Source organism: Puntigrus tetrazona, chromosome 2 (genome assembly GCF_018831695.1).
Source record: "Puntigrus tetrazona isolate hp1 chromosome 2, ASM1883169v1, whole genome shotgun sequence".
Taxonomy (NCBI): domain Eukaryota; kingdom Metazoa; phylum Chordata; class Actinopteri; order Cypriniformes; family Cyprinidae; genus Puntigrus; species Puntigrus tetrazona.
Window position 1 is genome coordinate 9,769,177 of NC_056700.1, and position 12,588 is coordinate 9,781,764.

General features: G+C 37.6%; 1 protein-coding gene across 2 annotated transcripts; it reads right to left on the reverse strand.

The window, feature by feature from the left end:
* Positions 1 to 6,890: 6,890 nt before the first annotated feature.
* Positions 6,891 to 11,447, reverse strand: rnf2 (ring finger protein 2). 2 transcript variants are annotated; one of them, XM_043219062.1, is made up of 7 exons: positions 11,366 to 11,447; positions 10,463 to 10,573; positions 10,161 to 10,321; positions 9,400 to 9,615; positions 8,932 to 9,204; positions 8,639 to 8,810; positions 6,891 to 7,967 (listed from the first exon to the last, which is right to left on the reverse strand). In XM_043219062.1, exons 2-7 carry the CDS (start codon positions 10,547 to 10,549, stop codon positions 7,866 to 7,868), a joined length of 1,011 nt encoding a protein of 336 aa, XP_043074997.1. In that variant the 5' UTR covers positions 10,550 to 10,573; positions 11,366 to 11,447; the 3' UTR covers positions 6,891 to 7,865. The 2 variants fall into 2 exon arrangements, with proteins under 2 accessions (XP_043074997.1, XP_043075006.1); XM_043219071.1 differs by lacking the exon at positions 11,366 to 11,447 and adding an exon at positions 11,286 to 11,362.
* Positions 11,448 to 12,588: the final 1,141 nt, after the last annotated feature.

Sequence of the window (12,588 nt, forward strand, 5' to 3'; positions counted from 1 at the left end):
AATCTGAGAATGGAACGTTAGAGTAAAATAATATTGTTACAGATTAATTATATCGCAAACGCTTTCTTTGCTTGCAGGTATGAGTGATTAGATCAATATCATCCCTTCTAATTGTCTTCTTGTGAATAATCTTTCAGCCAAACATCTGACTTTAAAGAGCGTGAGTGCAACACGTTCCTGAATCGACATCTTTGTTGACCCTGGAACAACACTGTGATGAACCGATCAGATTTAAAGAAGCAGTTTATAGTTTTTGTGAAGTTTAGGCTTCTAATCAGTGTTCGGTGCTTGTACAGCAGTGTCATTCGTCTACCGTTTCCTCTGATTTCAGGCATTACTCATGGGTAAGGTTAGGTTTAGGTGCAGAGCTATGATCAAGACTAAAGTTTTGGATTAAAATGTTGTTCCTAGGTCAGCCGGCTATGTTGACCCTAACTCTGCAAAAACAGGATGTGCGTGGGATCACACCAAGGATGATCCCAGATAGCACACATACGTCTGCAAGATGTCTGTTAAAGATTGCTTCATCTGGAAGCATCTGCTGGATACAAACCCCTGATAGCGTCTTTAAGATATCAGTTTTACATACATTCTAAATCATAAACATGCGTCTGATAGGAAACACTAGAGACGTATAGCAGATGAGCAAACACTCTAAAAATATGTCTTGCAGATGTACATGATAACTATAACTAAAAGTTTTAATAATCCAGTCCACATCACAACCAAAATTATAAGGATACAGAGTAGCTATATTTTAGTTGATACTGCTGCACATGTTTACAATAAATTATTCATAGTTATGGTTAGCATAGTGATTGTTCTTGGTGGTTTTTTTGAAGAAGTTGAGGATCAAAAATCTAAAAGTCTTTTATTTACAAATACTTGACTTATGTAGCATGACGGTCCCAGAAGACCGTCTCATTATGCAGAGTGTGGTTTCAGTTCAGATGAATTCTCTCTGCTCAAGCTGTTAAGCATTGATATCTCATGGGAGAAAAGCATCCTTCTGGGACTTATTTCTAACGATGCAAAAAGTCCAGAGAGTGGAGATGAAGAACATTTGTTCTAAGGGATGATCATATCAATAAAGGACCACTTTCCTTCATGGACATACAATAGACCTAGTATTATACAATAGAGCCAGTATTTTACTCGCAATAGAATATAAATAACATAGATGTTTAAACTGAGAAATTTTACGATTTTACGCACAAAATGAGCTCATTTCAAATTTGATGCCTGCTGCAGGTCTCAAAAAAGTTGGGATGGGGGATGTTTACTTTAGTGTAGCATCTTCTCTTCTTTTCAAGACAGAAGACACATGGGCATCGAGATTATGAGTTTCTGGAGTGTTGGAATTTGGTCCCTTTCTTGTCTAAGATGAAGAGTTCGTGGTCATCCTCGATGTATTTTTCATCTTATCACGCACCAAATGTTCTCTATAGGTAAAGGATCTGAACAGCTGTCCAGCCAGTTCAGCTCTGGACTTTTCTACTACGAAGCCATGATGTAGTAATAGGTTGCAGTATATGGTTTTGCATTGTCCTACTAAAATACATGTCATATGGAGGAGAGAACATGTTGGTCTAAAAACGTTATATACCGTTTAGCATTCATAGCGCCTTTCAAAACACGCAAGCTCCACATATGCTGGCTTTTGATCTGAACGCTGATAACACATTGGCCCACAAGACACAGTCACTTCTGGACCAGGCTTTCTTTTTCACGATAGAGCTTTAGTTGGCATCTGCAGACGGCATGGCGGATTGTGTTTAACCACAGGGGTTTCTGGAAGTATTCCTGGGCCCATTCAGTAATGTCAATGACAGAATCATGCCAATGCCAGGCTCTGGCTTTGTCCGATACGCACAGATATTTCTCCAGTTTCTCTGAATCTTTTGATAATGTTATGCAATGTAGATGATCTTTTTACACGCTGCCTCTCTAAGACATCCCTTTTATAGCTAATCATGGTGCATACATGATGTCAGTTAATTTAATTAGTTGCTAGATGTTCTCCCAGCTGAATCTTTTTAAACATTTCTCGACTTTTAGCACCTATTTTGCGCAAACGTTTTTTTCAGACAGCAGGCATCAAGTTTAGAATGAGCTCATTTAGTGGATAAAAGTGTAAAAAGTGAATTTATGTTATTTAAATATTGTCTCTAGTCTTCAATTTATTGCAATTTTTAAAAATCACAACATTTACCGAATTATTCAGACTGGATTCTAAAAAAGTACAATTTTTTCAGTTATATGTATGTATTAAAAATTATTTATTTGTTAGGAAATATATTGTTTGTTTAACGAATAAATACTTTATTATAATAAATACACCTAAACCAATATTTATACATGCCTATGAACTATAAGTCAGTACCTCTTTCCTTGGAAAAAAGCAGCAGGTTAAAAGACATTGAAAGGTCACATTAGGACACAATTCCTCACGCCATGCTAGAAAATGTGCCATATTTGTGTAAGTATGTCATAAATTACGTCTACACAGCGCCACAGGCGTAAAGATAAGCTCTCAGATTTCTGTAAAAGAACTTTGTGTACGTGTGCTGTATGATCTGCTTGAGAACTGGCTTCAGGCTGTCACGTGATCTGTAGTGAACACTGCGTTCCTCTGAAACAGGAAGTCAAACAACACCATTTAGCAACAGCACACCAACAATTGTCCCAAATGGGCAAAAGGTGGCATGGTGCCCAGGCGCTCAGATTTGGCCGAAGAGTTTCTACCGCCCCTCAACAAAGCAAGAAAGTGTCGCATTCACATACAGAGCACCAATCACAACACTGCACATTTTGTACTTTTATCTCATTGGCTGAGGAGGCCTAATTCGGAACAGGCTGACACTTCTTTGAACGACAACAAAAAAAAAAAAGAAAAAAAAAAGGTTTTGTGGCTTGAACATGAAGAACATGCCTGCATGCGCTTAGCAACAACAACATTAGCACGTTAGAGACGAAACAGTCCAGGAACGTGACACATTTTTTGAAGATGGGTGGCAGCTGATGGATGTGGAGGATCTGATAGTTGAGAGAACTTTGTTTACACAGAGAATAGTTCATCAGTAGCGCTGTGTAGATAGACTGTGGAGAAGCATTTCCTGAAGACTCCTTTTCTAGAAGCCAGAGAGAAATCAAGAACTTAAATTGCTCAAATGAGATCAGAGGTCTCCGTAAGTCTCACAGAAAACCCGCACACAGTATTGAATGTTTTTAAACCATTTTGATTACGCAGGAAGTGTCCTCATAAACCATGTTTACGTTGTAATGTCCATGTCATTGTACTCATTTATGCCCTCAAAAACTATGTAATCAAATACACACACGCAAACGAGCCATATACTTAATATTTATTATTATTTAATAAATTATTACTCACTAATTAATTTATTACAATTTAATGAAATTATTATTTTAAATAATCTAATGAAATGCTGAACGAAATCTTTTATTTATTTAATAATATATGTATTACTACATTAGCACAGAATTTTATTATTTTACGTATAATCTCTATTTTACAAATGTATATGTAATTTTAAGATATATATTATTTAGTATATAATTCCTAGCGAGAAATTCCTTAAGGGCAGGTCAAAAGGGATATGGACATATAAAGAATGTAAATTCATATAAATATGAACAATAAATCGCATATTACATTATATAAACAGTAAATTAAATAAAAGTGTACTATTGTTGAATTTAGCCTTTCAAGTCTATACTAATGATCATTCTACTTATTATATGAGTCATGGCCAAAAGAAAACCATATTGGTCTCTCAAAACCATGAACCTGTCACCTTGCTGCTTGCTCCTTGGGATGCTTGAAATCAAATGCATATAAAGATAAATGCATGTCATGGCACTTACTGGAATTAAGAGGAACAGCCAAACCTTTAAAGCAAAATGGCCAGAAGTCTTCTGGCTGCAAAAAAAAAAGAACTTTCTGGCAGCGTGAGAACGCTTTAATCACAGACAGTGAATGCCGGTCCTGTTCCGTCACTGTGTGTCAAAGCATGAATATCTAATTGTTCAGCCTGGCAATGTTCTCATCCAGTTCCCTGAACACACACACTCACACTGAGGGAAGGCAGTTGAAATAAGGTCTGTATGACTGCCAGGGAATATCCGCCTAATGTTGCCATCTGCAAACCATCGAGAGGCAGGCGGCATCAAACTACGAGTGCTGGTGACGTAAAAAAAAAAAACAAGTGATTATTGACCAGCTTAAAAGCTCAGAACAGTTTAAAATGAACATCATCAACATATTAATAGATTTGCTAATCTCAGGCTCGCGTCCCTGAAAGCTGTGAGCATCAGATGAACTATCAACACAAGCAAACACATACAGCATAAGCAGAATCCAACTAATCCGCCCGAAAACTATGAACATTTATGCTGATTTGACCCTTCTGACCATTCATCAACCTCGTGGTTGCACAGAGATCATTTTCCATCTTTGCAAATGGCAGAGCGCTTAAGGTTATATGGGTGTACTGTCACATCTTTGATGTGGGAGGCTGCTGCTCGCGGTCCTCTCAAAGCAGCGGGGTGTTAGCGACCCCTGCCATGACCCCGACCACGCTGAGATTAAAACTGCCCTGAGAGCTAGTAAAAACACACTTGTGAGGTTCAGCTGCCTCCTCTCTACGAGGCTGTAAAATCCATTATGAATGGACGCACGTCCAACTATGCGGAACGGACGCGTAAGACCCAGCACACACAAACTCTGACTGCACATGAAGACATAAAAATGACTGGCAGGTCACCCGAGGCTATATTAATAGACCTCAGACACAGAAATAGAAGATACAGGCTACATAAATCAGATATAATGGTAATGCTTTACATTTGGCGTATTAGTTAACTACATTAGTTTATTGCTCTTTAATGTTAATTATAACACAATCAAAGGTTTTGGCGTGAAACTCTTGATTGTACAGGATGACAGGTTCTGACTCGAACTGATATAATTCACGTGTGTGCAGCCGATTGGTTTCTTTTCGTATCAGAAGCCAATGAGCTTGCTGCTTAACGTTTAAATATTTGGCTAGTGCTTGCTGTAGCGCTTTAGAAGCCCTCCACCTTCCCCAGCTCCACCTGTATAGATCTGCTACGGGTGATTTATGTGTGCTATAAATGAGGTTATTTCATTTACGTCACATGTGCAACAGCGGTATTTCTGTCGTCGATGTATTGGCAGAAGCACTGTGTACTTGCTTTGCTGCTGCTGCAGCTTATAGAAGATCTATTCCACCCAGACCAAACACAATAAAACCGCCATGGATATTACCACGCTAAACTCTTCTAAAGCTGTCTTGATTATTCAATGGACCTGAACTAGCATGAACTAGAACTAGAAACTTATTAAATAAAGTTAATGATTTAAAAAATACTTTAACGCATATATTGCTCATTTTAGGTTAATAATAATTCATTCATTAACTAAAGTTAACCGAAACTAGAAATTGTAAAGTCTTATTAATATTATTGATGTTTCACAAAAAGGACTTGGAAACATATGAATTTCACTGCTTTAACATCATGCTTCTTTTTATACTCAGAAAACGACTTTACTGAGTCATTTTGACCAAAAAACACTCACTATGAACATGTTAAACTGACTATAATGTACTTTTATATAATGAAACCTAACAACATTCTTGTCTGTAAATAATTTTTGTATAGTGATAATTATAAATGTTTATATTGATCAAAGGATAACTCACCCTGAAATGACCACGCTGCCATCACTGTGAAACATAAAAGAAACACATATTACTATTGACGTATATTTGGGGTCTACATGTACACAAGTGTGTAAACAAAATGAATTTATGATCCTAAATTTACAAGGCAGCTGTGATAAAGCAAGAGAGAGCTTAAACAAACACTGATTCTTTCTGATGCACTATAAAGCATAATAAATGGAAATGTCCACGGCACCACGATTTATTATGCAAATATACACAACTTGTAAACCGTAAAAATGTATTCAATGCATATGACTCCTGACATACGACTCTTATGAGCAGAACTGAGAAAACTCATATGATGTATGAGCATAAAGAGCAATTTACCTTTTGAATAAGTAGTGCTACAGAGCAACACATGGTTAGACTAGCACATAACTGAACATGAGATTAAATCAAAACTGTAAAAGCTCAGTAATCTTCATAGATTACACAACCTACTACAACGGCCTTGTTACAACTTCAGCTTCAGTTCTGCTACATCAGAGGCGAAGCGAGCACAATCAGAAAAACACATACACGTTATATAACAATGTACTTTTAAAGTACTAATGTTCACATTTAAAGAGATTTGTACCTTTTGATCTGAAAGTACAGGCGATTATGAATGTGAGACCTGATATGTAACGTCCTGGTATAAAAAATATTGTAATACCATACAGATATTGGCCAATATCAATATATATATATATAAATAAAATACACAACATACACTAAAAGTTTTTTTTCCTGTTTTTCCATTTATGACCTATGCTATCATTACCTCACGAAGACCCTACAATAGCGGTCAAATGTAGCCCTTCACAAATCTAAAAATTAATTTTTATTTCTGTTGCTGTACTTTATATTGTGCCTAAATTCAGATTTTGTCCTTTAGTGTATTTTATTTGGACAAAAGAGTATCAAATTGTATTACTGGCCTTTTATATGTAATATGTAAACATTTATCAGTAGTATTTGGCTAGAATTATAAAAAAAAAAAAAAAAAAGTATTGGTTATGTGGTAACCACAGCCTTAAACGACCTGAAGCTCTAGCCCCATCTGCTGGAAGTGTGGTGTAGCTGCACAACTACACTTTTTTTTTCCGAAAGTGTAAAATGACAAAGTTACACAAGAAATCTGCATACATTTTTTTATTTATTTTCCAAACAAAGAACGCTGTATACATTTTTTTTTTCCAAACAACAACATTGAACTCAAATGTATGCCAAGAATGTCAAACTAAAATACTTCATGCTCTAAAAAGTCTTAGATGAAGAGTCTATGAAACTATTAAAAACTGGGTCCAAATGTACAACTGCCAACTCATGTTTTTATGAAACGGTACTGTAATAACTGTAACAATGGTGTCAATATACATTTTCCAGGTAGTTATTCTATAAAGTGATGTAATATGTACAATCCCCGAAACATCTGACGACCAACACAGTAGTACAGACTAGTGACATGACGGCGTCATGTGAACTAAGCCGTCACATTGTACTGGTACACAGTGGCAAGATGCAGTCATGTTAGTGAACGAATGTTGCTGCTACAGGAGAGGTGTGTCTGAAAATGCACTTAAAATCTCTTACAGCTCTGCGAACATCACTGGTCAAGTCTGATATTAAAGGACAGCGCCATTGGCTACAAAAGCCACCTTCTGAGAGAGTCTTTCGTGAAGCACTCAGCGTGATTTCCTCATGGTGTTACGGATGCGTTATCCATGTTGTAGACTAAAATTTTGGCTTGTTGAAGGCAACGTCTGAGTCCTCTTGACTCAAAAAGGACTCAACATGTAACAATGAAATGATTGTGTCAACTGAAAGGGGGAGGGGAAAAAAAAAAAAAAATCCACACTGGTTTGACTTCCAAGGCCCTCCCACCCCATTCCCAATGATCCACCCTGGTCTTTTTTCCATACAAAAAGACAATAAAAAAAACAAAACAAATCAAAGCAGCCACAGTTATTGAGGAGCTGGGGCTCCAGAGACTAGTATACTCCAGACGAGGAGGAACAGCGAGAGAAAGACAGAAAGAAACAGGGAGAGAGAAGAGAGGATGAACCATCAGTCTGTCCTGGGCCAGCTCAGACCCCCATGTCGTCGCTGGATTTATTTGTGCTCCTTTGTTGGGGCAAAGTACAACTCCATGGGCTTATTGACTTTCCAGTACTTCTCGCTCACCAGTTCCAGAGAGAAAGAGCCATTCAAGACCTGTGAGGGAAAAAATGACTCCGTCATATTGAAGAAACGCACGTCTGACAGATTAGGAGCTTTAGTTCTTTTTTAGTTTTCTTTTGACAAATGTATTCATGAGTTTAAAAGCAATGCAAAATTGACAAGCTTGGTCGATACTGCTGTGACCAAAGACTACAGGAATACAAAGACCGTTCGCTCATGTACTTATGAATGGGAGAAACTGCAACGAGCAATATGGCGAAGTAGTTCCATCTTCAAAGCGAAAATCCCGTCTTCAATCGCTGATTGGAAAGTAATTGCATCACTGCAGCAGCTGTTAGAAGCTCCAGTTCACACAGAAACCTGAGACTACACCAGCCGACGTGAAAGCACGCGAGCGCGATATAACTGCGTATACGCAATGGCAGGTCTAGCCTGAAAAATAAGCTTTTTTTAACGCCATTCGAGCATGAGAAACAACATTCATGGGGTAGTTCATTTCAGATTTTATTTTGTTAACTATAATCGAAAACGTAATTTAATCGTGAGCAGTTTTTGAAAGGACTTGATCTCGTTTGTGCCGCCTGGAGGCATCGCAAATACGTGTCTGTGATTTGGTGAGACATCCAAGTAGAAGTAAATATTTAACACATCGCGATCCCTGTCCAAATGATAGAATATGACCGTTTGACCATAGATGAACTTACTGTGAACTGGTTGTTTGGTGTAGGGATGTAGATGGTGTACTGTTTTTCGCTGGCTGCCTCTACGTTGATAGGGCTTGCCTCTCCGTTCTTGCGCATTTCCTCCAAAGCCAATCTGACAGCCAAGTATTTGGAGAGGTGGTCCACCGTGGCGTTCCCCGAAGTTTTAATGTACCTGTTAACAAATTCCGCATTTAAGTTTGGACTTGGTAACGATAATCAAACACGTTCAAAGCATACAGCTAAAAATGACAGTAAATCAGTTCAACGGAAGTAATTAAAGCGAAGTGGCTCACCTCGTCTGCGCGGCGTCTTCTTTCTCCATCAGCGTCGGGTGAGGGCGGAACACCAGCTCTATCTCGCTGGCCCCGTCCAGAGCCAAGTCTCCTCCTCCGTTCTCTGTGGCATTGTCCATGTCCAGTCCCGAATCGTCAGAGGTTTTGGTTCGTTTGATGCTGGGTCCGGCCTCTTGGTTACTGTGCACTGAAGCATTGCTGCAATGTGAACTGTCCCCATTGTCCTCTGCCCCACTGCCATTTTCAATTTGGTGCTTCTTCCCCCGTTGCAGTCTACAGCAGCCCCGGTGGTGGAACGGTGGGGACAAAGTCACAAAAGCAGAAAGTGAAATAAAAAAGAAAGAGGTATTACACGATATTCAAGATCATGAGACATGAGATATCGCTTTAAATGCGACAAGTAAGATGGCAGTAAGAATTCGCAAATGTAAATGAGAAAACATGATTTCCAACATGGATGTATCTAACCTGTTCATGGCCTGGATTTTTAGGCCCTCCTCAATACTGTGGCTGAGCGCCTGCTGGTTGTTGTGCTTGCTGATGCGGGCCAACACTCTCTCCTGGTGGGCTTCGTACTCGTCTCTGCTGGGGTAGATCTTACTGATCAAGGCGTCAAAGTTAGGGTCTGGACGGAGGGAGCGCTTAGAAACCAGCTTCTTCCGGCATGTTGGACACTCCTTGTTCCTGTGAAACAACATTTAAGATTGACATGGAACTGAAATTAAACTTTTCAAATGAGAAAAACGTAGATTTCAATTTCTGTACAGTCCAATTGTAATAGCATTCAAATTTCATATAAATAAATTCTTAAAAAAATAAAGAAAAAGCTAATTATTTTTTCTTAGAACTGGTTCTTTTAAAAATACGTGTGTAATCCAATGCAGGCAATCACGTGCACATTTAAATCTGAAATATAAATTTAATTTCAGTCACTTGAGTTTCCTAAACCTAACCCTTTCTGGATCGTAATCTACCACCAAAATGACAAAGTTCAATTATTTCAGCTGCTGTGGATGGTTAAGTACCTGCTAAAAAAATTTATTTTGGATCATAAAAAAAAAAAAAAAAAAAAAAAAAAAAAAAAAAAGTTACGTACTGCAGCTTAAATACAACATATGGACAACACACACATAATCATGTACGTTTTACATCTTAAAGAAAGAAAGAAAAAAAAAAAGTACAGTATAACAAATCTGATTACATAAATCATAAATATAACACAAACCCACCCCGATCTGAGCGCAGTGATGATGCAGTCGGCACAGAATCGGTGCAGGCACTCCTTGGTGGTCATGGTGTTCTTCAGCATGTCCAGACAGATAGGACACATCAGCTCACTGTGCAAGCTGCGTGGGGACACCGCAATCTCCAGACCATCCGTGATGGCCTCCTAGAAGAGCACAGCACCAAAGAATCGAGGTTTTAACACTAAACTGCACACCCCATAACCATCTCCTGGCAGGATTTCACTATGGTACAGTCAGAATGGCACTTGAACTACGCACAATAACCGGTAAATATAATTTCTTACCTGTGGAGTTCTCTGTAATTCATAGAGACTGAGCTCCCAGGTCTTACTGAGGGGTTGAACCCCGTTTGTTTGGACCGTTTGCGTCATCTTTATACACAGTGTCCTTCACCTCTGAGGAAAAACGGCCAAAGAGAAAAATACTGACACGATCTAATGATGCAGGAACTAATATCAAAATCTAGAGCTACAGGTTTTGGTGAGATACTATAAAAAAAAACAACAACAAAAAACAATAATTGAGTTTAAAATCAAAATGACTTAATATTTTCTATATAAGTTTTAAATATCATTGATTAGGACAACAGAGTTACATTCATTATGCTCATCTTTGACAACTGACATCTGAGGGATGTTATGGTCTGTTGACGCTGGTTTGAACTGAAAGATGCCACGTTATTTAGTCCATTAAACTATATCCCTGTATAAAAAACCGTCAGCTGAGCAGTTTTAGTTTATTTTGTAAGATCAATACGATATAATAAGTGACTAATCCGTCTGCAGTAACAGAGCTAGCAGGCTAAAATTAGCTCCTGAAGCCACTTCTAACTCTTTGTGTCAATGAATACAGAAAACATCTATCTACACGTACCAAGCATCTACTGCATGACTGTGCCTGCTCTCCAGAAACCGACAATTCTCAAAACCCCCAAAACAAAATAAACGGAAGAGAAAAAAAACAAGGCGGAAAGGTTTTATCTCCTGCGCTGTCATGAAAACGTAGAGCTAACGGCTAACTCTCTCTCTGCTAATCCAGATGCTGTATTTACAGGCTCTATTAAACCAGTTATGAACACATTGTCGACAAGATAGTGACATATAGTACCTTTTACGCTAAAGAAAACGCCAACATCGACAACCACAAAGCATATATTTCCGCAAAACCGCAGCTGTTTACATACTTACATCTCAATGTTATGAACACTCTCTCCCTGCCAGCGCGTTCTGCTGCGCTCAATATGGCGGATTCGGTGGGCCTAAATGAACTCTGGGAAATGTGGTGTATTTTTATTTTTTAAAACAAGTGTCAATAACATCTTCTCAGTGTGAATAATGACACGTATAACACAGTTCTTTTTTCTTTACAAATCTACTTCCAATTTAATTGTTGCAAGTTAATACGTACGATAATATACATCATAAACATAGACAGTCATTTTAAGTAATTTATAAACATGACACTTTTTTCTTTAATATATGCATGCATATATTTGTGTGTATATATATACAATTCAAATATGCAAACAAAAACCTTTATTTTGGATGCGTTTAATTGCGATTAATCATTTGACAGCACTATTTTTATATAAAACGTATAAAAAAATTATAGATGCTCATTTTCGCAAAGTAATTAAAAGTGATATGACATACAAATGTATGGCATAAAATATAGAGCTAAATTAGCAGTGCAGAAAAAAAAGTTAAATAGCCTATTATGTACTTAGTCATAATTATGAAATGAGGAGTCTACATTATTAGTTAATGTGTTGAGTTTTTAATCACATAATTATAAATTAGTATAAAATATATTTTCTTTAACATTTTATTTACCTCCATATTTAGCATAATTTATTAGCATTTCTGTATATAGCCTACGAGTTAGCAACTGCAAAGTGTGCCTCTAGGGGGGAGTAGAGTGATGACAAAAAGCTCTTAGGATAACACATTGCTTTTCTTTCCTTTCTTAATTAATTAATTAATTAATTAATAGGATTAATTCAGTACACAACAACACACAAGCGCGCTCAAATAATAAATATAAATAAATAAATGATGTGTTAAGCATTGCGTCTACTTCGAGCGCATCTAGCCCCCCACCCCAAATTATGAATAATTGAAATTATAATATAATAAATTATGAATAATAACTCAAGCAAGAACACCCCGTTTGTTTTCTTCTTTTTGCACTTTTTGCACATTCCAATATTTTTCCAAATTAACCATTTTATGCCATATCTTAATTCACTTTTTCTTTTCTTTTTCCCAAAATGACCTTTTTTCGCGGTAAAATACGAAGATGCGTTTGAAATCAATTTAAAACATTTGCAAACGCGCGAGCGAGCAAACAAACCAAGCAGTCTTAACCGTCAACACGCCGCTGCGTCAAACGGCCGGAGCTGTTGTTCGGA

Bases quoted from the DNA above. Each gene is read 5' to 3' on its own strand.
- rnf2 (XM_043219062.1), bottom strand. From the start codon at position 10,549: ATGACGCAAACGGTCCAAACAAACGGGGTTCAACCCCTCAGTAAGACC. The intron at 10,322-10,462 runs GTAAGAAATTAT...GTGCTCTTCTAG, and splicing joins AATTACAGAGAACTCCACAG to GAGGCCATCACGGATGGTCT. The intron at 8,811-8,931 runs GTGAGCCACTTC...ATTTGTTAACAG, and splicing joins GAAGACGCCGCGCAGACGAG to GTACATTAAAACTTCGGGGA.